This window comes from Trachypithecus francoisi, unplaced genomic scaffold (assembly GCF_009764315.1).
Source record: "Trachypithecus francoisi isolate TF-2019V2 unplaced genomic scaffold, Tfra_2.0 Lachesis_group4, whole genome shotgun sequence".
NCBI lineage: Eukaryota > Metazoa > Chordata > Mammalia > Primates > Cercopithecidae > Trachypithecus > Trachypithecus francoisi.
The window spans coordinates 1416214-1443865 of record NW_022681469.1 but is presented as its reverse complement, the minus strand read 5'-3'; the positions used below and the strand labels follow the sequence as shown (position 1 = coordinate 1443865).

Genomic DNA, 27652 nt, shown 5'->3' with positions numbered 1-27652 from the left:
GCTTCAGGATCTTGATTCCACTATTAAAAATTTCCATTGAAAGCTCTGCTCTTGTCTGCAGCTCATCTGGGTAAAATGGTTTTGGCACCCATGGAGTGAAAAGTATGCTCAACTTTAATTTTCCAGCCAGAATTATGTAAGTGGAACCAGCTGAGATGTCTGTGGTGTTGGCTACTGTTTCTGCTGTTAATTGTTTGTTCTCTCCAATTAGGATATAAACAAGGTTCATTTTTTCCTTGAAAATTGATGAGGGTGGTCTGCCACTATATGATTCATCTTCAATATCATCTCATAATTCTTTCTTAAAATGAGTTCTCCATTTGTAAGCTGCTGATTTCTTTGGGGTGTTGTCCCTATAAACTTTTCATAAAGCATCAATGACTTCATCATTCTTCCACCCAAGTTTCACCACAATTTTGATGTCTGCTCTTCCTTCGATTTTCACAGAATTCATGTTGTTCTGATAGAAGCTCTTTTCAAACTGATATGTTTTCCTGCTGGCCTTAAACTAGATCCTGTTCGGACGTGCTACAACAAGGTAGTATGAGTTTATTTTGGTGCAAAAAAGATTTTTGAAATCCATGCATAGTTTTCCATGATCCACATTTTCGATGGACTTTCTGCAGAGTCTCTTCCATAACAAGCCTGATGGCTGCTCAGGGTGCTGGCTGAACTCAGAGTAGTGCCTGTGAGCCGCCAGGAATCCTGCTCCAGGACCAGGAGCTGCACGGCCTCGTATCAGCCTCCCGCACCTGCACCCCCACCTTGACGGCCCAGAGCACCTGGGGTGCATAATGGGCTGCATGGCACATTCGTCTGTTTCTTAATGTATTTTGCTGTTGATTTTTCTGTGAGACTCTGGAGGTGGAGATAGCTTTGGGTTTATTGGGTGTTGGATGCTGGGGATTGGATGGCCTAGCTCAGGGCTGTTGAAATGTCCTCTACCTGAGGGCTCTTGCAGCACTGGTGCTGGGGGCACTGGGCCGTGAGCTGCACAGCTGGGGTAGCGGCCTCAGGGCCGCCTGGACTTCCTGACGAGGAAGCTGGCTCCCAGAGCTTCCAAAGGTGACGTCTCTGAACTAGGCACCAATCTTTCCTCTTTTCTCAGCTGGGGAGACCCAGTTGCTCAGAGCTGTGGTTCTCAAAGTGGGGTCCCTAGACCGGCAGCACCCAGGGAACTTGTTAGGAACACAGATCCTTGGGTCTTGCCTCAGACCCCCCTGAGTCAGAGGTTCTGGGGTGAGCTGGCAACCTGTGTGTTTACAAGTCCTGCAGGTGATTCTGACGCAGGCTGACATATGAGAACTGCGGGCTTGGGGGATCTGGGTTGTTCTGCTTATGGGAAAGGGCAGGCACGACCTCAGAGAGAACTTGTAAGATGTGAGAGGCCAAAAGCTCCCGCTAAATTGGACTTGAGGTCGCGTTCACCTGCAGCTGTGATGTGGGAGGCACCGCAGGTGTTTGCCATTTGTCTCTATCGGCTGACACCGCCCCAGGCCCCTGAAGAGCAGCAGGACTCACCGGCACAACTTCACCCTCTTCCTTTTTTTTGTTAACACAAAGGCTTGAGCCACAGTATTATTTTTGAGGGAATTTTTTTCCTCTTATAAACTAGTAATGTCTTAGGGTTAACATTTCCCTAATACACATATACACATACATACACACACACCTTCCCACACATATGTACACATACACACACACCCCTAAATACTTACACACCTATGTCCACACTTGTACACTCAGCTCTAGCACACAGGATGTGGCCACGCATGTCCAGCGCCTCCCCACACGCACATGCCCAGCACCTCCCCACACGCACATGCCCAGCGCCTCCCCAAACGCACATGCCCAGCGCCTCCCCACACGCACATGCCCAGCGCCTCCCCACACATGTATGTCCAGCGCCTCCACTCACACAGATACCCAGTGCCTTCCCCATGCTATGTCCTCACAGCTGTTTCCCCTGCTCAATGGCCACGTGACTGTGTCCTGACACTTGGTTGCCTCCTTGGTATCCCAGTATAACTAAGTACTGAGAGGTACTCTTCCACCCAGGCTGCCTGTCCACTGGGGCAGGCTCCATCCTGCAGGAGGCAGGAGGAGGGCACAGAGGCCCAAGGCCCTCAGTCCACACGCTCCTCTTTGGAGCGCCCCCTCCCCGCCCTGTCCAGGCTCCTGAGAGTTTCCTCAGCTTCCTGGCAGGGCAGAGGGGTGATGGGTGCTTTCTGTGTGGACCCTATCTGCTGCTGAATCTCCACAGCTCCCCTTCGAGGGCCACCTGTGTCCGCAGGCCACCTCCCCTTGCTTGGAGCTCTGATTTCCCAGGTGGCATTTGTCCTTTTCCTGGGATACTTCTCTTGCACTTGAACTTGACAGAGGAAGCCACAAAGCTTCCCGGCCACAGAATGGGGGAACTGACCATGGAACGAACAGGGGAACTGGCCATGGAAAGGGGGAACTGGCCATGGAATGGGGGAACCGGCCATGGAACGGGGGAACCAGTCATGGAACAGGAGAACCAGCCATGGAAAGGGGAAACTGGCCACAGAACAGGGGAACAGGCCACAGAAAGGGGAAACCGGCCACGGAATGGGGAAACTGGCCATGGAATGGGGAAACTGGCCACAGAACGGGGGAACAGGCCACGGAAAGGGGAAACTGGCCACAGAACAGGGGAACAGGCCACAGAAAGGGGAAACCGGCCATGGAACGGGGAAACTGGCCATGGAATGGGGAAACTGGCCACAGAACGGGGGAACAGGCCACGGAAAGGGGAAACTGGCCACGGAACGGGGAAACTGGCCATGGAATGGGGGAGCCGGCCACAGAATGAACAGAGGAATCGGCCATGGAATGGGGGAACTGACCACGGAATGGGGGGGGAACCAGCCACGGAACGGGGAAACAGGCCACGGAAAGGGGGAAACTCAGCCACAGAAAGGGGGGAACTGGCCACAGAAAGGGGGAACTGGCCACAGAATGGGGGAAGTGGCCATGGAACGGAGGAACTGGCCATGGAAAGGGGGAACTGGACATGGAAAGGGGGAACTGGACATGGAACAGGGGAACTGGCCCTGGTCATATGTGTCCCTCACCCGAGCCCTGTCTCCTGGGCTCTCGCTTTCATTTTGCACTGAGACCTCTGCCTCATTCCCTCTGACTTGGCCTCTCGCCCATCCTGAAGTCCTGCTTCCTCACTGCCTGTGGGAGGTTGGAGGCTCCGACTGCCTCTCTTTTATCCCCCAAATGTTTCCACCACCGGCAAGGGCTGAGCAAATATCTGTTGAATAAATGAATGTGCAACAGGAAAGCAAGCAGCCCCCTGGCCTGACCTGGCCTGAGGATCTGGATGGGGAACACGCTTCCCAGTTTGCTTGCTTCCCTGGAGAAACCCCCACGAGGGCCGCACCCTAAGGCTCTGCTCCAACGTGTGCCAAGGACATGCGGTGGGAGCGTCTGCAAGGTCCATCTCTTCGTGGGGGCCCAGGAGGAGAACGTACTGTCCTCAAGCAGAATTCCCTGCACTGGTCTCTGGGATGGGCAGAGGGCCCTGCTTTCAGGTGCTGAGGAGAGTGTAGCACTCCGCATCACACGCAGGTCAGCAGGGGGCACCTGGGAGAGAAGAGGAGGCGGAAAGCGGAGGAGGAGGGATGGACGCCCAGCTGGGCACAAGAGGGGCTTCAGGGCACGGCAGGACAGCCACCCGGGGAAAGTTATTTCAGGTACCCACACACGCAGACACGCACACGCAGACACGCACACACACACGCAGACACGCACACGCAGACACGCACACGCAGACACGCACACACACACGCAGACACGCACACACACGCAGACACACACACGCAGACACGCACACGCACACGCAGACACGCACACGCACACGCAGACACGCACACGCAGACACACACACGCACACGCAGACACGCACACGCAGACACGCACACGCACACGCAGACACGCACACGCAGACACGCACGACACGCACACGCAGACACGCAACACACACGCAGACACGCAAATGCAGACACGCACACACACACGCAGACACGCACACGCAGACACGCAGACACGCACACGCAGACACGCACACGCAGACACGCAGACACGCACACGCAGACACGCACACGCACACGCAGACACGCACACGCAGACACGCACACTCACGCAGACACGCACACACACACGCAGACACGCACACGCAGACACGCACACACACACGCAGACACGCACACGCAGACACGCACACGCAGACACGCACACACACACGCAGACACGCACACACACACGCAGACGCACACGCAGACACGCACACGCAGACACGCACACACACACGCAGACGCACACGCAGACACGCACACGCAGACACGCACACACACGCAGACACGCACACGCAGACACGCACACGCAGACACGCACACACACACGCAGACACGCACACACAGACGCACACACACACACAGACACACACGCAGACACGCACACACACACACAGACATGCACACGCAGACACGCACACGCACACACACACGCAGACACGCACACGCAGACACGCACACGCACACACAGACACATGCACACGCACACGCAGACACGCACACGCAGACACGCACACGCAGACACGCACACACACACGCAGACACGCACACGCAGACACGCAGACACGCACACGCAGACACGCACACGCAGACACGCAGACACGCACACGCAGACACGCACACACACACGCAGACACGCACACGCAGACACGCACACGCAGACACACGCACAAACACGCAGACACACACACACAGACACGCACACGCACACACACGCAGACACGCACACGCAGACACGCACACGCAGACGCACACACACACGCAGACACGCACACGCAGACACGCACACGCAGACACACACACACACGCAGACACGCACACACACGCAGACACACACACACAGACATGCACACGCACACGCAGACACGCACACGCAGACACACACACGCAGACACGCACACGCAGACATGAACACGCACACGCAGACACGCACACGCAGACACGCACACGCAGACACGCACACGCACACACGCACACACGCACACGCAGACACGCACACGCAGACACGCACACGCAGACACGCAGACACGCACACAGCACACGCACACGCACACGCACACGCACACGCAGACACGCACACGCACACGCACACGCAGACACGCACACGCAGACACGCACACACGCACACGCAGACACGCACACGCAGACACGCAGACACGCACATGCAGACACGCACACACACACGCAGACACGCACACGCAGACACGCACACGCAGACACGCACACGCACACCACGCACACGCAGACACGCACACACACACGCAGACACGCACACACACACGCAGACACGCACACGCAGACAGGCACACGCAGACACATGCACACGCACACGCACACGCAGACACACGCAGACACGCACACACACACGCAGACACGCACACGCAGACACGCACACGCACACGCAGACACGCACACGCAGACACGCACACGCACACACAGACACGCACACACAGACACGCACACACACGCAGACACGCACACACAGACACACACACGCAGACACGCACACGCAGACACGCACACACACACTAACGCTCATTCACAGGCAGACGTCCTCGGGGAGATTCATGGTCTGACAGCCGTGCAGGAAATTGTCCCAGGAGGAGCCTAGGCTGTGTCAGGGTCACCTTGACTTCACTGTTTTGGAAATGCTGAATTTTGCTGCAAAGTTTTCCTAAAGGGCTTGGAAATTGTCCAGACTGTGCTGTCCTGGAAGTCTCCTGGGGGCTCCTTCTTCAAACAAGAGAAAGCTGGAGAGTTTCCAGGCGTCCCGCGGGGGCCGAGGGAGCGCGTGAGGGCTTCCTCCCATCAGCGTCCGTATTCACAGCGGGAGGTGGCAAACCTCTATCAGCAATTTCCGGTAACCTTGCTCCGGTCGCACGTCATCTTCCCGAAGTGGCAGCCATGGAAGCTGCAATTCAGGCATCGATATCAGAAAATGAGTCATTGCCAGGGACTTCACTGTGCAGTCCCAGAGTCTTAATTCCAGCAGACAGGGTGACTCCAAAGGGAGATCGTTCCAGCCACTTCCAAGGTGTCTCTCCATCTCTTCTTCGCACCCCCCACCTGCATCCTTTAAATCCTGTAAACTTCTGGTAACTCCTGGGGGTGCAGCCCTCCCTGATTGTGGGGCCGTGGCCTGTGCAGAAGGTGAGCAAGTGTGACCCCTGGTGGCTGCAGCAACGGCAGCACCTCGGGCCTCGGGGGTCAGGAGGGGCGGAGCCCCCAGGCCAGGCATCCCCAGGGTGGGCACAGGGCTGCAGAGGGTCAGGAAGGGCCGATCCCTCAGGCCAGGCATCCCCAGGACTGGCCCGGGGCTGCAGAGGGTCAGGAGGGGCCGATCTCCCAGGCCAGGTTTCCCCAGGGCAGGCACAAGGCTGCAGAGAGTCAGGAGGGGCCAATCCCCCAGGCCAGGCATCCCCAGGACGGGCATGGGCTGCAAAGGGTGAGCAGGGCAGCTCTGCCTTGGCCGTCACCACTGCAGCAGCCTAGCAGGTTTTCCTGGCTGTCTCCATCTGGGGTGGCACCTGCTGCAGCTCCCTGGACAGTGTCAGAATGCACGACTCCTTGCAAACAGTGAGGTCCATGCTCACCCTCCCTCCTCTCCGCGAGACCTCAATGCCCTGGACCGTGGACTGGGTGCCTGAGTGGGCTCATCCAAGCCCTGTTTTTGTTTTGTTCTCCTGTTGTGACCCAACCCCTGCTGTTTCTGCTGGGCCTGAGGTAAGGCGGACGGGGCGGACCCCGCAGGCGGAGCATCCTGGGGGCCACTCTTCTGGAAGCAGATTCCTAGCATGGAGAAGCCTGAATTAACCAGCAGCAGCCTCAGGACACAGTCTGTCACCAGAGCCTGGAGACAGGATGGGTGACTGTGTCCAAAGCCTCATGATTTTTTTTCCTGTGGCAAATTATTCCTTTCCTTAGAAAAAAATACTGTTGGATACGGACACCACCACAAATAATCCAGTTCCTTGGTAGCTCCTCTCACGGGTGAAGGGTCCTAGAAGATGTGTCTCCCAGGAAGATGCACAGACGGCCAAGGCAGGCAGATGGCGGAGATCAGCAGCTTCCACGCCCGCCAGGGAAGACCAGCGTCCCCCATGTGGGGCTGGGAGAAGCCACATTGCACCTGAGAGGAAGGATGGGTGGGGGGTGGCGGGAATGGCGCCCTAAGGGGCTTCACATGGTCCCCGCACCCCAGGGTGGAGAACTTTCTAAGAGGGAAGGTCGGGACAGCTGTTGTGTGGGTGCCAGCAGTCACCTGGGGACAGTGCCAGGACGTGAGCATGCTGGGGGAGCCTCTGGGAGCCCCAGGAGGCTCTAGGGACACGCAGCTCACCGGCCGTCCAGGAGGAAAACATTGTGAAATGGGCCTCGATGCCCTGGGAGGCCTGACCAGCTTTTACCCACGGGGAAGATGCAGGATGTGGCAGTCTCTGGAGGAACCCCAGGCCTGAGTGTGGTGCCAGGGTGTCCTCAGGGACCCCAGGTCCGAGGGTCCTACCCAAGTTTCCTCGGGATCCTCTCTTCTCCCCTCCATGCACCCCGGTGCCAGGGTGTCCTCAGGGACCCCAGGTCCAAGGGTCCTACCCAAGTTTCCTCGGGATCCTCTCTTCTCCCCTCCATGCACCCCGGTGCCAGGGTGTCCTCAGGGACCCCAGGTCCAAGGGTCCTACCCAAGTTTCCTCGGGATCCTCTCTTCTACCCTCCATGCACCCCGGCGCCAGGGTGTCCTCAGGGACCCCAGGTCCGAGGGTCCTACCCAAGGTTTCCTCGGGATCCTCTCTTCTCCCCTCCATGCACCCCGCTGACATCACACAGAGGAAGGTGACGTCTCTGGACCCAGCATCAAAGCCCAGGTCTTGGTGGGTGGTAGAGAAAGTGCTCCAAACAGTGGGCTGGGGAATGGCCAGCCCTCCCGGTGGACCTCAGAGCCACGTCCCAGGAACAGGCACTGTGCAGCCGGGAGCAGTAGGGACAGCAGAGGAGGGAGTCCACCCAGAGACATCTTCTCCAGAAACCACGTTCCCCAAGCTCTTCGCCAAAATAATCGAAACATCCCATGATCAGTTTTGTGTGACCCGGGGAGAAGAGGAACAGGAAATACGTTGGGGCGTGATTTTAAAATGTGCGTGAATATAAACATTCAGCTCTCTGACATAATTAACAATGCCCCAAGGAAAATCCCACGTATGTCAGTAGGAAACATTTCTGATGCAGAATGAAGGCTACTTGGCAGTGTTCTGGTTCTGTGACTCCAAAGGGCCTGCCCAGGTTCCTTCGAAGGCTCAGATGAGCCCACCTTGACCTTGCTTTCTAGGAATTTATAAGTGTATGCGAGAAAAGGTTCAACTCCCTGAAGGATCCCCTCTTAGTGGCCTGTGGAGACCTCATGCACCAGGGATCCTCCTGCTGGGCCAGCCAGTGCTCAAGAGCAGTGACCCTGGGGCTCCTTAAAGAGGCCGGGAGGGTCAGTGTGATTACCATGCACCCATGCTTACTCACTGAGGAGGTCTCAGATTCCATGTTTTCAAGCCTGCTCATGTGTAGGGAAAGCACAGCCTCCATGAGAACAGCAGGAACACACGTCCCAACACGTACACCCAAATTCACACACACGTGCACGTGCATGTACACACACACGCATGCACGCACACACACGCATGCACACACGTGCATGCACACACACACATGCACACACACGTGCACACACACACGCATGCACACACACGTGCACGCACACACACAGAGCAACATCCCGCTGCTCCCATCTTTCCTTTTTAAAATCATACATATTTCATTAAGCTCCATGCAGAGTGTCTTCTGATTTATGGTAATCGTCAACAAAAGCAAAAACATAGACAATTTTAACCCTGCAGTAGCTGCGAGTTAACCGGCACAAAATCATATTAATTTTTCCTTTAAAAAGGGAGGGGCCTCCGAGCACTCCATTATGTTAAACTCTGAGGACACAGAACCAAGAGAGACTGTGAACCTGAGCATTGGTGGCTGTTGTCTGAGGCAGCCCATGCCAGAAGCGACATCTGACAGAGTGGCCACCCCGCCCCACGTGAGCCCGGCATGCTCGTGGCCTGGAGGACTTTGAGTGAGACTAATTTCCATATCAAACCCAATTTAGATGAAACGTCTTGGTTAAAAAAAAAAAAGCCAGAGCTTCAATAGCCCCTTGATTAGATTTTCATCTCCTGAGCAGACAAATATGAATATTTATTACCATGAATGCATATTTTTCTCTTTCCATTGCTCTGATCTTGAATATTATCCACTGCTAATTTTTATGAAAATTTGGGCAACATAATGTTTTCACATAAACTGACAGTTCTTGAGATAATCCCGTTATTGTCTGGTTGAAAACGACAGCTTCCGCTTATTCATGTGTTAACGAGGGATTAAATATTGTTTTTCATCCCCGTAATCTAAGATGGACTGGAAATTAAAAACTGAACATTGTATATTAGCAGGGCTCTGAGGACCAGAATTTGTTTGCATTCACTTAGAGACGATCTGTAAATTAGCAGCTTCACAGTCAGGCCCTGTGATGTTGCTGCTGAAGGTAGCATCATAAAACGCCACTGAAATTTCTAAAATAAATTCATTACTCTACCTGCCACACACCAAAATGAAAAGGCTTCCATCAGGAAATACGTCGCAAAGAAAAGACAACACTTTGCCAAAGAAGTAAAATTGCAACACGAGTTATATTGCTTCAACATCAAGAATTTTTTAGGGTCCCCACGCTAGAGGGGCACTGGCTGCTCCTGGGAGGCGTGAGTCTTGGTCATCATGTGGCGCTGGCAGAAGGAGGACCTCGCATACCCTCCCTGCAAAATCACCCGAGGGACCCGGCCCATGGGCAGATGCGGCCACATCCTTCTCCAGCTCTGGGGGCAGGCGGGCCATCTCCATGCTGAGCATCATTGACGGTGACACATTTGTACCATGTGGTAATTTTTACTTTATTGCTATGGCTGGATGGCTCAGACTGAACCATGGATCTGAAGGGTTTTTGGACAAAACTATCCTATTATGCTTCTAAAATTCACGCTAAATTTATTCAGGTAGTTTATTCATTAATTCACTCTCCCTGATTGCCTTGGTAGAAGTTTTCACTTTTCAATGTGTTGTTTGACATGGTGCAGGAAAATGGCATAGATGTATTCCTTTGAAGCTAGCCTGACCCCATGCTATCATTTGGAACAAACGATAAACATGCACTCTGAGTTAAATGAGACACAAACAGGGCCAGAGCTAGAGCTGAATTGGGTCTCTCCAAAGTGCCTAAAGGAAGCCCTCATCCCAGAACTTCCAAATGTGACTGTATGTGGAGATGGAGGTGTTTACAGGAGTCATTACGCTAAAATGAGGTCATGAGGGTATGTGGAGATGGGGGTGTTTACAGGAGTCATTACGGTAAAATGAGGTCATGAGGGTATGTGGAGATGGGGGTGTTTACAGGAGTCATTACGGTAAAATGAGGTCATGAGGGTATGTGGAGATGGGGGTGTTTACAGAATCATGATGGTAAAATGTGGTCACAGTCATGAGGGTGGACCTGATCCCGTGTGACTGGCATCCTTGTAGGAAGAGGAGATGCAGACACAGGTGCACACAGAGGGGAGAGGACATGAGGACGCAGAGGAGATGGCATCTGAAGCCGAGGAGAGAGGCCCTGGGAGAGACCAGCCCTGCCCACACCTTGATCTTGGACTTCAGCCACCAGGATTGTGAGCGATAAAGGTTTGTGACTGAAGCCCCCCATTCTGCAGTATTCTGTTGTGGCAGCCAGAGAGGATGCACATGGTCAACATGGCAACATCCCCTCAGTACATGCCAGATGTCTGAGGCCAAGCCCCTGTGACTGCAGGGACACGTCTCTGCCTACGAGAAAGGAGAAGATTTCCTGTTTTCACAGAACAGTAAGTCCAAGTGCTTGTCAACAGAAGAAAGTTACTTCTTAAGAATTTTCTTTTTGCTTTATGCTCTCATTAAAAAAAAATAGAGTGGCACTTCAATAAAAGGGTTTGCACACACAGAACCCTAATTAGACTTTTAACAGATCCTTTGTTTCACAGGAATGAAAGTGAAGGTAAAGTTTCTGTCCGTAAACTACTTAAGAGCTACCAGGGCCCAGTGTCTAGGGTCCTCCACCATCCATCAGTTTCTAGTGTAGGAGATGAGAACACACTACCCCAAAAATGACTGTCAGAGATCAGAATATGCCACCCCAAAAATGACCATCAAAGAACAGAACACGCCACCCCAAAAAATGACTGTCAAAGGCTAGAACACACCACCCCAAAAATGAGACCAGAACACACCACCCCAAAATGACTGGAGAACAGAACACACCACCCCAAAATGACTGTCAGAGAACAGAACACACCACCCCAAAAACAACTGTCAGAAACCAGAACACACCACCCCAAAATGACTGGAGACCAGAACACACCACCCCAAAATGACTGTTGGAGATCAGAACACACCACCCCAAAATGACTGTCAGAGACCAGAACACACCACCCCAAAAACAACTGTCAGAAACCAGAACACACCACCCCAAAATGACTGTCAGGATGCCACCCCAAAATGATGGTTGGAGATCAGAACACACCACCTGAAAAATGGCTGTCAGAGATCAGAACACACCACCCCAAAATGACTGTTGGAGAACAGAACACACCACCCCAAAATGACTGTTGGAGATCAGAACATACCACCCCAAAAATGACTGGGGATCGGAATGCATCACCCCAAAAATGACTGTCAGAGACCAGAACACACCACCCCAAAATGACTGGCAGAGACCAGAACACACCACCCCAATAAATGTATGCCTTTTCGGCATAAGGATTATTTTGAGAAACTGAAGATACAGGAGAAGCTCTGAAAACAAGTTGATTCTCTTCTACAAGAGAGATCTGTGTTTATAAAGTTCTACAAGAGAGATCTGTGTTTATAAAGGAATCCTCCATTTCTAAGGGTAGCTCCTCTCTGCACCTGGAAGAGGATGGCTCTCATCACTGGAAACCCCATGAATGCAGAGGGCTTGACTGAGGGTGCATGACAGGCCTTGCCCTCCCTGACCAGCTTCTCGGGTCCCCCCCATGTTAGTCTGTTTTCATGCTGCTGATACAGACACAGTGGAGACTGGGCAATTTACGAAAGAAAGAGGTTTAATGGACTCACTGTTCCACGTGGTTTTGGGGAGGCCTCCCAAGGTCAGAGGCACGTCTCACAGGGTGGCAGACAAGAGAGAGCATGTGCAGGGAAACTGCCCTCTACAAACCGTCAGATCTCATGAGGCTCATTCACTATCACGAGAACAGCACAGGAAAGACCAGCCCCCACGATTCAGTGACCTCCCACCAGGTCCCTCCCACAACACGTGGCAACTGTGGGAGCTACAATTCGAGATGAGATTTGGGTGGGGACACAGCCACACCCTATCACCTCCTCCTTGCTCTTTCGGCTCTGTCTCAGCAGATGACGGTGCTGAAGCCTGAGTCTACCCACCACTTTGTGATTGACCCGTTTCTCTGGGTGTGGCTCATGTATGCAGGAGGGGCACACGAGAACCCACTTCGGCTTGTTTATCTCTTGTGAATCTGTTTTTTGTTACAGGAGTCCACCCCTCCTAGGAACTCAGAAGAACAGAAGAGACACTGCTTTTTCTTCCCCACACAGAGTAGTAGACTGAGGCCACTGGCTCAGGCAAAAGGGGAACCTGAGTTGGCCTGGATGCTCGGTGGCTGCCCTGATACGTGATTATGGAAAATGTGATGCCAGGGCAGTCTCGATGCTGGAGCGACAGCCCCCACTGAGGTGGGCTTGGCTCCATGTTCACTGTCTCAGGAGCAAGGCTGCAGCACGTTCCTCCACTCCACAGTGCCCAGGTGGGCCTGGGCTGGGGGCATTGGACACAAGGCATCCTGGCCGCCACCCAGGCCTGGCCTCTCCAGGGCACCTGACGCCCACCCGAGCGGAGAAAGACACCTGAGCAGAAGGGCAAGGGCTTTCAGAAGGAGGGTCCCTGATGGGTTGCAGATGCACCTGCGTGATGCTGGAAACAAGCCAAGTTCCTCCTGCTGGCCCCAACAGGAGAGTTTCTCCTGACAGACACACCTCTGGGCCCAGGTCATCAGCATCCATGGCCCTAGCTGGACAATTCCAGGGTTGAAAATGAGGGTTTCCCCCTTGTAGCTCATGAACTTTGCCAGGTAAAAGTTTCACATCCATGGAATATACCAGGTGTGAATGTGCTATGGATGTAGCTAAGGAAATTTCAGCTTTCAGGAATCTCAATGAGAAAAGGAACTTAATTTGATGAGGGGTTTGGCGTAGGGAGTGCGACCTGGCCCTGTCAGGCTGCCTGGGGCTGGCTCAGGCTGCCCGTTCTGCCATGTCACGCCCCCTGCTTCGGTCTCCCCTCTGTGAAATGTGTTGCCTCTTGGGGACGAGGGAGGTGACACCCCTGTGAAGTGTGGAACAGACCCCGGGAGGAAGAGTCGCATTACCATTGCTGCCACTGTGCCGTTCTGAGAAAGCTGCAGCAGGAGCTCTGGGGGGTGCAGGATCCTGTTAATTTTCTTCATCCTCTTTAAGCAACTCCAAGTCTGATGGGTTGGTCCACTGAGAGGGTTTCTGGATTATTATACACTGAGGGATCTTATGAGCATCCCTAGAGTTCAGCTGTTTAAATAAAAATGAACTTCTGGTCCCACATGAGCCAGGCTCCCTAGGGAACCTACAGGAACCATCTTGCTGTCTCCTAAGACCCGGGCCCAAGGCGGGCCTCCGTTTCTTCAGCGGGAGACATCACCAAGTCCCCACCTTAGACAATAAGCCATGTCCCTGCGACCGAAATCTCTATTATGCATATTTTTCTAAAAATGCAGCTGAAAATGTTAGAAAAGGGCACAGGGAGGGAGGGAGGCGTGTCGAGAAGCAGGGACTGCTGTTGCCACAGGCAGACATGACTTATTTCATCTTACGTGACTATTTACTCTGATATTGAATAAAAATTGAATGTGTTGCTATGGCAACTGCCACATCACATAGCACCTCTCTTGCCTTTAAGTCACAGAAAGTATTGAGAAGGCATCGTGAGCTAGCGCAGCGTGGAAACCTGTGTGCCATTCATAATTCCAGGAGGAAAAGATGCTGTTTCATAATGAACTCCTATTTGTCAATATGTCAAGTGCAGTTAATTATATCGAAAATACATAGTTTTGTGTTTTTCTTCACTTTTGAGAAACAGAAAAAGAGTGAGAAGAGCAGTAAGCAGCAAGCAGGCTGGTGGGGTGCGTCTGAGCCCACCACAGTGGGGCTGTCCCGGGGCCTTCGAGGTCCTCCTCACAGAGCCAGGCCCACTGTGGGCCTGTCCTGGGGCCTTTGAGGTCCTCGTCAGCTGAGCCAAACCAGATAAGAGGCTGCTCCTGACCTTCGACCTCCCACCAACCAGCTTGTCTGGGGTCCTCAGATGGGCTGAATGTAGAGCTGCTTGGGCTGGGCTGATGCAAATATTTTAATGCAATTTTGTGCAGATTTCCCTTTTCAGATGCAAATTAGGAATATTTACCAGTAAACAGCCTTTTCTTAGGACTGAGGCACTTTTGCATTTAGGAGAAAACCGTCTGTCAACTAATGCATATTAGAATAAAATAAAGTGATGGTGCAGGAAATGACAAAGATGCCCACTCCCCCCACTACCCGCTTCCCCCAGTACCCACTCCTCCCAGTACCCACTTCCCCCAGTACCCACTCCTCCCAGTACCCACTTCCCCCAGTACCCGCTTTCCCCAGTACCCGCTTCCCCTAGAATCTGCTTCCCCCAGTACCCACTCCTCCTAGTACCCGCTTCCCCCAGTATCCGTTCCCCCAGTGCCTGCTCCCCCAGTACCCGCTTCCCCCAGTACCCGCTCCCCCAGTACCCACTTCCCCCAGTACCCGCTTCCCCATACCCGCTCCCCCAGTACCCGCTTCCCCCAGAACCCGCTTCCCCCAGTACCCACTCCCCCCAGTACCCACTCCTCCCAGTACCCACTCCTCCCAGTACCCGCTTCCCCCAGTACTCACTCCCCCCAGTACCCACTCCTCCCAGTACCCACTCCTCCAGTACCCGCTTCCCCCAGTACCCATTCCCCCCAGTACCTGCTTCCCCCAGTACCTGCTTCCCCCAGTACCTGCTTCCCCCAGTATCTGCTCCCCCAGTACCCGCTTCCCCCAGTACCCACTTCCCCCAGTACCCACTCCCCCAGTACCCACTTCCCCCAGTACCCGCTCCCCTAGCACTCGCCTCCCCCAGTACCTGCTCCCCCAGTACCCACTTCCCCCAGTACCCACTCCCCCAGTACCCACTTCCCCCAGTACCCGCTCCCCCAGCACTTGCCTCCCCCAGTACCCGCTCCCCCAGGACTTGCCTCCCCCAGTACCGGCTTGCTCTTAGGCTTCTGGGCTGGGATTTCACAGGTTCCCTGAGACTCTCACTGTCTTGTGTGGTGGGAGTGAGTTTCTGGAGCGAGAGTCCCCGGTTTTTCTTGGGCTCGCAGAGTGTCTGAGGTGACTGGAGTGTTACACCCCAGTCACCGCAGCCTGGTTCTTTAGGCTGAGCTGGCACTAGGGACGAGCCGCAGAGTGAGATGTAGGGTCCAGTGGTCCCCCCAGGCTTCTATCCATCATGTGACCCAGCATTGCCATCAAACACACTGTTACCTTTGCAAGCTCAGATCAGTCACCTTACCCAAGAAAGCCCGTGAACTCTGACACCTCAGGCTTCTTAGATCCACCACCTGGAGCCTCAGGGGCTGTGCTCTTCAGATACTCCTGAACCCACCGCTCTTGCTGCATCCTGACAAATCTACCTCAGACCACTCGAGCTTCTCTTCCTCCTGGGAGCTGCTCTGACTCCAGGGGCCCCGTCAGGAACGTGTGGCCGTGCCATCTGCCCCACCAGCCCATCCTGCACCCCCCACCCACATCCACTGCCCCTTCTCTTGAATCCCCAAACACAGGCCCTCATCGAAAGTCCAGCAGTGACTTTAAACCTTTATCATGTCCTGGCCTATGCGCAGCACCGTGCCACGCAGAATCTTCACGGATGTCTGATGACTTTGGTTACTGTGAGCGTTCCGCATGGCGACCACAGTCAACAGGTCACAGAGGCCGCCCATGTCCCCGACGGTGGCTGCTCCCTTCAGGTCCCCATGTTTGCTAATGTGTGTGTAAGCACCTTTGCTTTGGTTACATATTTTCTCTTTATTTAGGTTGTAAAAAGTGGTACTAAAGGTAAAATGGGATAGAACTAGACACACACATTGTTCCAATCTCAATCTCCTTGTTTTGCCATAATTGGCTTTTATAATTACCCAGACGTAACCACCAGGGGAAAACCTCGCTGGGTAAGGGATACATGAGACTTCTCTGTTATAACTTTGCAATTCCCTGTGAATCTATAATGGTTCCAAAATAAGAAGTCAGAAATGATATAAAAACTTTTGGACAAAGGAAAAAACTCACTTCCAATTCCACTGAGAAAAATAAAATCCAAAGCCCCCAACTGATGGAATGACCCACTCTTCACCAAGAGGACCCCAGAGAAACCTTAAAACTGAGTTGGGACCGTGACAGGATGAAAGTCAGACCTGCCTCGTTACCTGCCCCCATCACTAACGACCACCAGGCTTCCTTCCCTGGGTTCAGACCCGCCTGGTTACCACCCCCCTCTCAACTAATCACCACCAGGCTTCCTTCTCTGAGGGCTGACAGAAACCAGCCCTTTTAAAAGACTCCGTCCTTGATATCCACCAAGTGCCTGAAGCTGCTCTTCCTTTCACGGTTTCGACCCAACAACCAATCAGCATTCCTTCCTCATGAGAAACCCCATTCACGGAGTGCCTCTGGCTGGTCTGTGGAGGCTGCACAGGGAGGGCCTTCATGTCCCCCGCTTCACCTTTTGATGCAGAATGCCTAACTGTAATATGTTTACATGTTAAGCCTCCATCCCCCAGTGAACACGGGATGCATTTTGCACACGTTAGCTGACCATGCATGCCCGTGTCTCCTCTTCATGAATATTCACAGCTCCTCCCATAACCTGTGGAATATGTATACTTAGCCACCCGCTCAGCAAAAATTCCCGTTCCCTTTGCCTCTCACTAGAAGTTCCTGTTTCTGGCTTCTGGCCAGAGGCTACGCTTCCCAACCGATCAGGATGGCTGCCCTGCAGGATGCAGCTCTTCATGAGGAATGAAGTTGTCCTTCCCCAATCACGAGCCTCGTCATTCTTCTGCTGCCACCAGCAGCCCCATAAGAGCTGCTCTCTTATTTGCCCATCACGTACATGGGCTTCTAGCATCTCTGTGCACACATGTGTTTACACAGCTGCCTTTAAGTTTAGAGTTTTCAAAATTTTTAATGAAATCACAGAACTTGATTTATTTGACTGTTATGATGAGTTGCCTTGCTATCATTTTATATTTTAAGTCAGTGATTTTTTTTTTTTTTTTTTGGGGTGAAGGTTTTGTTTTTCTGACTTCCTTGCTGGGTGGAGTGTCTTCTTAGGATAAATTTCTGGGAGTTTGATTACTGAGCCAAAGGGGAAGAGTTTCTGTTTGTTGGTTCACAGATGACCCCTGCTGTCCTGCCTTCTGAAGAGTCAGACTTGTTCACCCTGCCTCCCACAGAGTGTATGTATATGAGTTTCATCACATGCAGTTTTTATTTATAAAACCAAAACTGTTGTTCATAAGCAACCTTCAGTACTAATCTTAAAAACAGGACTTTAGGCTGGGTGCGGTGGTTCACGCCTGTAATCCCAGCACTTTGGGAGGCCGAGGCAGGTGGATCACGAGGTCAGGAGATCGAGGCCATCCTGGCTAACACGGTAAAACTCCGTCTCTACTAAAAAATACAAAAAATTAGCCAGGCGTGGTGGCAGGTGCCTGTAATCCCAGCTACTCCGGAGGCTGAGGCAGGAGAATGGCGTGAACCTGGGAGGCAGAGTTTGCAGTGAGCCGAGATCACGTCACTGCACTCCAGCCTGGGCAACAGAGCGAGACTCCGTCTCAAGAAAAAAAAAAAAAAAGGACTTTAGACTTAGGATGTGATTGGAACATTTACAGATTTCTCACCCCATTGTAGCTGTGACATTTCACCTGCCCCCAGCACTACAGGGCCTCTGGTCTCACACAGATAATTTCGGCTGGAGAGCCCTTTGCGAGTGGTCTGCTTGCAACTCTCCTCCTCACCTGTTGGCATCTCCCAAATAGCATTTCTTTCAGCCAAGAGCCTTATCCACCCACCTGGACCCACCTGAAACATCTAATGTGCCTGAAAAGGCAGAGTCGTGCTGCTGGGCACTGCAGAGCAAGAGCTGTTACCCCGACAAGCAGGGGCAGCTCCTCCCCACCTCCTCACTCCGGCTCTCTTCACCTGTGGGCAAAGGCCCCCCTCTGTCCTGTCCTCTCTTGGGTCACGCCTGGGTGTGTAGAACCAGGCATCTGGTGAGGTGGGCAGGAAATCTGCATCTTCACAAGAGTGCAGGGAGAAGGTGCATGGCCATGTTGGGCCACCACGGCTGCTATGTTCCTGCTATTGACTTGGCCAAAGTGTGCATTCAATGTCCAAGTTCCTCTTGGTAATCCCCAAGCAACTGGGTAGGAGCTGTGTACAGTAGCAAACCTCTTTCCACAGACAGGAAATGACAGGGTGGAAGCGGGGGAAGGAAACAAAGCTGGTTTCGAACACATCCATCGTGCATCTCAGTTCTGCCCCGCTGCTTGCTCCCTGTGGTAAGTGCCGAGCATCCGCACTCCCCACCCCCAGCCTCCACCCCAGGTAACACACATCACACGGGAAATTCACAGTATTCATGGGGTGGATACATGACCATAGGTTCATAGACGTTTAAGGGACTTGGGATCCACATATTCTTAGCTACAGAATCCTTTCTTGGAAGAAAGTTTCACCCAGAAGCCCAATGAGCAGCAGCAACAGAAGCTTGGAGCTTGCTGAACCGGAGCGTGAGGGTGGCGTGAGCTGAGCAGCGATTCACACCCAACTGCCTCGGAGTCCCCGGGGCTCCCTGAAGGTCATCTTACGACCTCTGACCTCAGCCCACACTGAACAGAGAGAAGGCTCCCTCGGCAGAGATAGGGGGCTCTTTGCCACCCCGGCAGCCCCTCGTCTGAGCAGCTCCTCCCATCAGCTGCTGCTCAGATCCCTCTTGTTCACGCGCTGAGCCCGCAGGGGCTCTGCGAGACTCGGGGTTGGTCACTTGTCACTGACACGCTGGGTACGACACCTCTCTGCTCTATCCCGATGCTTAGAAGCTAGAACGCTGGGCAGCGCACCTCTCTGCTCTGCCTATCATGATGCTAAGAAACCAGAACACACCCCTAACTCTGGATACAACTGAGAAGGCTGTAGCCATGGATCTGCCTTTATCCAGATTGTTTTTCTTCCAAACTTTTGAGTTTTGCTTTTTGGTGATTATCACTCTCCTTTGGAAAAAAACATGGCTTTATTAATTGGAATAAAATGCAAACACTTTTCAAGATATCAGAAATTAGATTTTGAAGTACATCAAAATGCCACTCATCTATGAGGGATGTGTATCTGCACTGTAATCTGTTCATTTCCTTTAAATTTTGTTTTGAGATATTTCCATTTGGCTTAAAAGGTTTTAATTCAACTATCTGTCATCACGTGCGTTAAACGCAAGTGCAGGGGAGAGATTTTGTAAATGCTATTAGATTTCTGTAATCAAACTCTGCTTTATATTCCAGAGTCAGGGATTAGAATTTTAAATACATTTTAAAAATCAGAATCGTCAAATTCAGGCTTAATACTGAATAAAGCAACTCAAATTAGAAAAAAAGTCATTAGCTTTTAAATAATTTCTCAACTTGTACCCCTTTCTCGCATTTTCACCACCGCAAATCTACTCCAAATATATAAACCTCCTTCCCTCTCCCGGGAGCAGCCTCCCCACAGAGACGGGCAGGGATGAAGCGGGAGGCACAGATGCTGGGCTTGAGGGCCTGCTGGGCACGACGTCCATGGAGTCAAGAGCTCGAGAAGAACTCTCTTTTGAAATGTAAAATGGCCACGTGGAGAAGGATGGTGCTCCAGGAGCTGGTCTCCAGCATTTAGTGGAACGAGGAAATATCTGGAGACGGCCAGGAAGACGGGCAGGTCAGGGTGGATGAGCTCCTTGTGGCCAGATCGTAACCAGTGGGTGAAATAAACATTACTCTAGAGTTTCGTCATTTTCTGTCCCAGGGATGACGGAGCCTCTGCCCCTGGGAATGGCAAGTCCATCCTCTGCTCACTCAGGGGCCAGAGAGGACACAGGTCGGACGCGGATGGAAGCAGAGGCGTGGTGCCGTGCAGGTGAGCTCCTGCTCCTGCTCTCAGCCCCCACGGTCCCCCGCAGGAAGCCCATCAGCCCAAGGCTAGGCAGAACCTTCCTGCCCACACATGAGATGGCTGGGCATCGGGGGTGGGCAGAGGCCAATTCTTTCTAGAGTTAAATAGTCCACTTCACAGATAATCTGAGCAGCAATTCAGACTTCCATGCATTGAATCAATCTACTTCCTAGACAGAGCTTCACGAGGAAAAGTGATGCCATTTCCAATAAGAGATGAGAAAACCTAGGGGGAGAAATGGGCTCTGGCAGGAAGCTCAAGAGCCCTGCGTGGTCCACAGTAAGTGTGAGCCTCCCCTGCGGATCTCCCAGGAGAGAAATGGAGGCGGCCTGTGGCCACACACGTCTGTTGCTCGGTGAACGGGTCAGGGCTGGAGACACAAGCTGGGGATCATCACTGAACAGATGATATAAAAAGCCAGGGCCCAGGTGAGCTCCCCGCAGGAGAGAGCACAGGCAGAAAGGAGGAGGGACCCAGGCCCTGGAGAGTCCGATCTGTAGAACTCACAGAGGAGGAGCTGGTCGACGTGAAGGGAACAGAGATGGTGGTCGCCCCGAGGGAGTGCAGAAAGCAACGCAGGTGACGGCCGGGTTCTGCCTTCAGAGGAAACAACGGGCCTTATTCCTCGATGCACCTCCAGCTCCACCTGGAATGGGAGCTCCGTAATGGAAGGTTTGTCTGTTTTATTCACTGCTGTAGTTTCAGTTCTTAAAACTTGCCTGACACACATAAATATCTAGGAGTGAACGAACAGCTCACTAAACGGAGGCTGAGCAGGGACCCTCAGACACGCACATCAAAATCCCACATGACACACAGCATCAGCTCTGAGGAGCACGAAGCCATGAGCACAGGAAGAAAGGGGATCTCCAGATTCCAACACGGAGAGGAGCCATCGAAACCAGGCGTGACCAGGAGCTGCTGCTCAAGTGGCTCTTGGACATTTGGAACCTTTCCTTGGATCCCAGTGTGTGGAAGCCGAGAGCTGGGGTGTGAGCTCCAATAGCCACACGAGGACAGCCCATGCGGCCTTGGGGTGGATGGAGATGAGGACTCCACATGAGGCCCAGGACCTTGAGGACCTGCCTCCCTCAAGATTGAAGCCCAGGAACAGATCACCCACCAGCTGGGGAAGTGGGGGGGGCTGAAGCCCAGACCTGTACACACGCCAGAGCCAGGTCCACACTTCACGGAACGGCGCAGAAACTCCCAGGGGGACAATTGACACGAAAGTGGATCTGCTGGGACACTGAGGGCAAAACTTCTTATCCAGAAACTCTCACATAGAAATTCACACTTCAGTATCAACAATCCCTGCGGAAGGTAAGCTCACAATTCTAAAGAAAGACTTCATCAACCACGAAAGAGGACAGACCCGCAGGAGGGGTTCAGCCGACGTGACAAGCAGGAGTTGTAGAAACCTAAGATGAGGAAACAGCCGGAGGGTGTGAACGAGACCGTAAAATAAGTAGGTTTAAAATGATTGAAAAGATAAAAGATGGTATCAAACACATAATCAAAGTAGAAGGCAAAAGAACAGATTTGATAAATTACTAAATAAAAACTTTTTCTAAGTGAAAAATACAGTAACCAAGAGAAAAGTACCCAACATTTGAGTTTTACAGCAGATTAGACACAGAGGAGGAGGGAACGTGGGAGACAATTTCAGGAAATAATCCGTCATGTAGCATCGAGGGAGGGAGAGGCGAAGGCGTGACAGAGGGTGCTGAGACACGGTGGACGGAGCCAGAAGGTCCAACCCCTGCCTAATCCAAATGCTGTGGGGGTGTCAGGACCACGGTGAGAATGACAGTGAATGTTTACAAGTGCTCACTCATCCGCACTCCGCCACCCAGAAACCTGCACACAAGCCAGTGGTGCGGGTTCTGTGATGACCCCGTTTGACAACAGAGGAAGGAGAGTCACGGGGTGAGCACAGAGACCACGGGAGGCCGCCGTGAAACAGATGGCGAGGGGCAGCTCTGCAGAGTCAAGAAGGGGCCTGAGTGAATCAGAGCACCAAGTACAGCACAAAACCCAGATCCCCCAATCCAAGCAGGGGAGGCCTGGACATCACAGGTGCCCAGCGGAGGACAGGAGGAGCTGGGAGGCTGCAGCCACAGCATCCAGGCCCTGTGGCTCCTCCAGTATGGGAAGGGCAGTTCTGTCCTGAAAGGGTGGCCATGGAGGTGCTGTCCTCCAGGCCCAAGTGTGTGTGGGAGGGAGCTCCGTCCTGAGTGGGCGGCCAGGGAGGCGCTATCCCCCAGGCTCATGTGTGCGTGGACAATAACATCTGACCTTCCATGCTTAAGAGGCAAAGTGCGGCGAGGCACACGGCAGAAGCCACTTGGGCTGGAGCTGCCCAGTCAGTGACTCTGCCTCTCACCATGTCCTGCCGCTTTCCTGGAGTGGCCAGAGTCCAGGTTTCAATGAGGAAGGTGTGTCTGGACACCAGGCACCACACTGGTCACCTCCCAGATGAACCCCAGAGTCTCCCATTCCCCGTCCCCCACCCCTACCCCTCCAGCCCTCTCAGGGCAGAGCCTCCTTCATGTTCACAGGACCCACCTCCCTGCCCACCACAGCCGCTTATCACGGGGCCTAAATACTCCACAGTTCAGCAGACGGTCCCAGCCTCAAAGCGTTCTCTGACCAGATTACAGAGACGGCTCTAACCTGAGTCCATCTAGATTTGTCCCTAACTCCTGGACACCATTATCCCTGTAGGAATGACTTAGCACCAAATACCACCCCACATGATGAGCTCAGAGGGAGAGGAAAAGCAGGAGGACACCACAGCTCCTTCCACATGTAGGAGACACACGGCTGCCGGTGTGACACGGGGTCACAGCCGCCCCCCACTGACTCCACCTCAAGGCCACTTGGTCCCTCCGCATCAGTCACTGCACCTTCCATGGGATGCAGGTGGCTCTCGGCAGCCCCCCAGACTCTTGGCTTCTTTCTCACCCTTCGCTGGGTGCTAAAGACACAGTAAGCTTCCGGGAAAGAGCAGGGCATCACCGGCCACCCAACACCTCGTTCATCCAGCACGAGCCAGGAAGGCATCGAGAAACACCGAGAACAGGAGCACCTGTCGGGGCCGGGAGGCCAGTGTCCATCGGTCACTGGCTGCTCTCCTCTCCCACATCCTGCCCGTCATTTAACCGAGATGCAGACATTTTCACAGCCCTTCCGGCTCTCCTTAAGCAGGCACTGCATGGGAAGCGCAAGAACCTCTGTTTGGGAAGAGCAGCCAATTAAGCAGCTTCTTATTTCAAGAGCCCGAGTCTCGGGCCTGGTGAGGACGAGATTTCCCCACAGAAGCGGCCTGTCTTTAAGTGGCTCCACAGAGGGCGGTTCTGCTGTGTAGCAAGCACACTCATAAATAAGCGCTCCTTCACAGTTAATTATCTCTAATGGCGAGTGCTGTGAAACCCGAAATCTCAAATGCGAGAGTGCAGATTGGTTTCGGTCCACACTGACTTACGAGTGGCCACACGCCATTCCTGAGAGGAGGCGCGTCCGCGCGCTGTGTGCAGTTCATTAAGTTGTCATGTGAGGGGAGAGTGCCCGCGGCTCTGCCTGCTGGCGGAGCCTGGCCGACGCCTCTCTGACACCAGCATGGTGAGGTTTGGACACGCGGGGGCTTGATAGATTTTCAATGATATTATGGAAGCATTTCCTATTTTATATCACCTCTCCCAAATATACGTCCTTCGATATTGAAGATACAAGCATGTCCCACTGCATCCCAGGAGCAAAGAGAAATCTCTCTAGCCCATATTCATTTTCACACACTTAGCAACTACAACACAGCTGAAGAGGGGAGGAAGTGCACGTTTTCTGAAGGCTTCTCTGTTCTTCTTAGCCATTAATGCTTTTTCTTGTGGGGATACTAAATTAGGACTTCAAAGGCCCTAAGACATCATTGAACTCTCCAGGCACATTTTGTCCCCGTTTCCCACCCACAGAGGATGCTCCTGCCGCAGCCCACTGGTCCTCCCCGGAAAACAGGACCTTGGCTGAATTAACCCGCAGGTCCAGCCTCTGTTCTCACGGTGTTCGCCAGCACCCAGACAGCATCGCCGATCTCAGAGCAGATGGCACCCCTCCCGTTACTCACCGACCCGACTCCGGTTTGAAGAATTTTCAGTCCAGAGGTTTCCTCCAGTTTGTCTTTGTTGTCAACTGTTAGGAAAAATCAGAAAGCACAGGGGTCAGGTTGGAGAGGTCCTCAGTCTCTGGGCACCTCTGAGCATTTTTCTCCATTGAAAAATTCAATTACACGACTGCTTGACCCATCTACCTTAATGGAAGGGTCATGAACAGGCACAGAATTAGAACCTGAACGAGGCCCCATTTTCCCACTGACCACTGGATTCCCCTCGGGCCAGCTCAACTGTGCACCTTTGGTTCCATCTAGAAAGGGATGTCCCACCAGGACCCTAGGACTACTGTGAATCACTGATGAGAAATATGTAGACACGCTCTGCAAACTGCAACGTCTTATTTTAAAATTATGTAATCGTTCATAGCTGTATAATTACTGGGAAATATGTGTCATTAACCAGCATTAGGTGTTGATAAAAAGACTCCCTGGAAGGCCAAGTCGAACGTGTGTATTTCTGTCATCAGCACCACCAGCTATTCTGCGGCCTCTTGTTCATGCCCTGACAGGAACATCCTATAATAATTTAGCTCTCACAAAAGCCTCACCCTGGTTTTCTCCTGACGTAGAATGAGGAAGACTTTCAGAGAATGAATTGCACTCGATGGCAAACCACGGGAAATGAGCCCTGGAAACAATTAGCAGATGGAAATGAAACCTCAGTAATCCCAGCACCAACACAGCAAACCCACCTGCCCCACTTCACAGAGGATGGGTGTCACAAGGCAATTGACCTTGGCTTACGAATCTGTGGAAATACGCGTTTGCATAAAGCCCTTGTCGCTTTGGAGATGAAAACCAGAAAAAAATGGAATTTCACTGCAAACTCTACGAATGAAGAGGCCTTGCAATTGTGATTAACACAGGATGAGACAGCAGGAAAATGTCAATTACTCTCACCCCTTATTATAGCACTCCTGTGTTAATCTGGGGTAATGAAATCACTCCTTTCGGAGGGACGCGAAGGAGATCCTGTTACAGCCTCTGCCTTTCCCACCTTTGTGGCCTCTCCGTTGTCTTACGGAAAGTTTTTCCCTTCGAGCAAATGCATATTATTTTTTACATGTAAGTAATTACCTACTGCGCTGAAAGAACAAGGCAGACAGAAAACTGTGCTAAAGCAAAACTCCTTTAAAGCTTTAGGATGGGGTGGGGCCCCAGGGGAGGGGAGGGGAGGACACAGACGTAAGCCTTGGGTGGCAAGAGAGCTATAAGGTCATCAGTGCTGATGTCTTCCCGCAAACAGAGGAGACATCTGACTGATCGGCACGCTTCCCTCAGGTGGGTAATAGCGGACTCTTTGAAGCAGGCTGAGGAACAGAAAGTGCACACAAAAGCAACCTGAGAACCACCCCAGTCACTACTGCAGAGCAGTCACCGATGTCAGGGTCAGGAATGAAAATGGCAGCCCAGCCCACAGTAATGAGACCAATCCAATCTAGGGGGGAGCAACCTTTTCTTGTGAAGGGCAAGTAGCAACTGGGTCAGGCTCGGCAGGCCCACGGCTCCGTCTTAGCTACTCAGCACTGCCTTGCAGTGTGGAGGCAGCTGCAGGCCACGCCTAAGTGGATGGTCGTGGCTGTGTTCCAATAAAACTTTATTTACAACAGCAGACAGTGGGTCTGATTTGACCTGCAGGCTGTGGTTGCCAAGAGGTTGCCCGGCCCTAGTCCATTCTCCACACTGCCCAGGGTGTCACGAGCAGTCAGTCTAAGGGTGTCTGTCCATCCTTGAACTCAACATCCAGACCTCTTGTTCCAAATCCAGACCCTTCAGTGGTCCCTCAAAGCCTTTCAGTGGTGTCCCCTGCAAGCATGGAGAACTTGCCTTGCTGGCCCTGAGGTCCAGGTGGCTCTCCTTGTCCAGATATTGGGCTATTCAGCATATTTCGGGCGTTCTCTGTCCCTTGCCAGGATCCTCTGAGCTCCTCAGTCTGACGAAAACACAGTCCTCTTTCCAGGCAGCTCAGGCCCCACATGTGCTCAGAGACACCCCCTTCTTCACCATCCTCAGCACGGCCCTGTGTGTCTCACAGTTCATGGTGTGCAGGCTGCCTGTCCCACGCACAACAGAATTGTGAATTATGGCACTGGGTAATTTCTGCTCTGTGTAAATGCTCCTATCACAGCTGACTTCAGCACTCATGTGAAACTACTACAGGGAATGGGTAGAGACACTGTCTTAGTCCGTTTGTGTTGCTGTAAAGGAACACCCGAGGCTGGGCAATTTACAAGGAAAAGAGGTTTCTTTGGCTCACGGTAATGCAGGCTGCACAAGAAGCATGGCACAGGTGTCTGCATCCGAGGATGCCCCAGGCTGCTGCCACCTGCAGTGGAAGGTGAAGGGAGCCGTGCAGTGTGCAGAGCTCACATGGGGAGAGAGGAAGCAGGAGAGGGCGAGGGAGGGCCAGGCTCTCGTTAACAGTCAGCTCTCATAGGAGCTAAGAGAGAAGAAGTCGCTGACCTCCACCCCGGGAGGGCATGAATCCATTCAGGAGGGATCTGCCCAGCCCCATCCGCCCCTCCCCCATGATCCAAAGGCCTCCCACCAGGCTGTGCCTCCAACCTGGGGACCGAATTCCAACATGAGGCAGGGCAGGGCTGAACCAACCAGACGCAGAGTCGCACATGGGGACTGAATTTCAAACTGAGGCACAGCAGGGCTGAACCAACCAGACACAGAGTCACACATGGGAACTGATTTTCAACATGACGCTTGGCGGGGCCGAACCAACCAGATGCCCAATCGCACATGTGGAGTGAATTTCAACATGAGGCACCGTAGGTCTGAACCAACCAGAGGCAGAGTCGCACATGCAGACTGAATTCCAACATGAGGCACGGCAGGGCCGAACCCAGCAGACGCAGACTCGCAGGTGCACAGGAAAGAGTTCCCACTGTGCAGACACGGAGGACAGAAACAATCTCAAGGG

At 52.9% G+C, this 27652-nt stretch overlaps 1 protein-coding gene across 2 annotated transcripts in view; it reads right to left on the bottom strand.

Moving 5' to 3' along the window:
* The window catches only part of PTPRN2 (protein tyrosine phosphatase receptor type N2), a 981520-nt gene that overhangs the window by 308191 nt on the left and 645677 nt on the right, over window positions 1-27652 (bottom strand). For both annotated transcript variants that reach the window (XM_033192278.1, XM_033192279.1), the window contains one exon: window positions 24676-24740. In XM_033192278.1, coding sequence (XP_033048169.1) covers window positions 24676-24740 — 65 coding nt within the window. The remainder of the gene's footprint in view (window positions 1-24675; window positions 24741-27652) is intronic.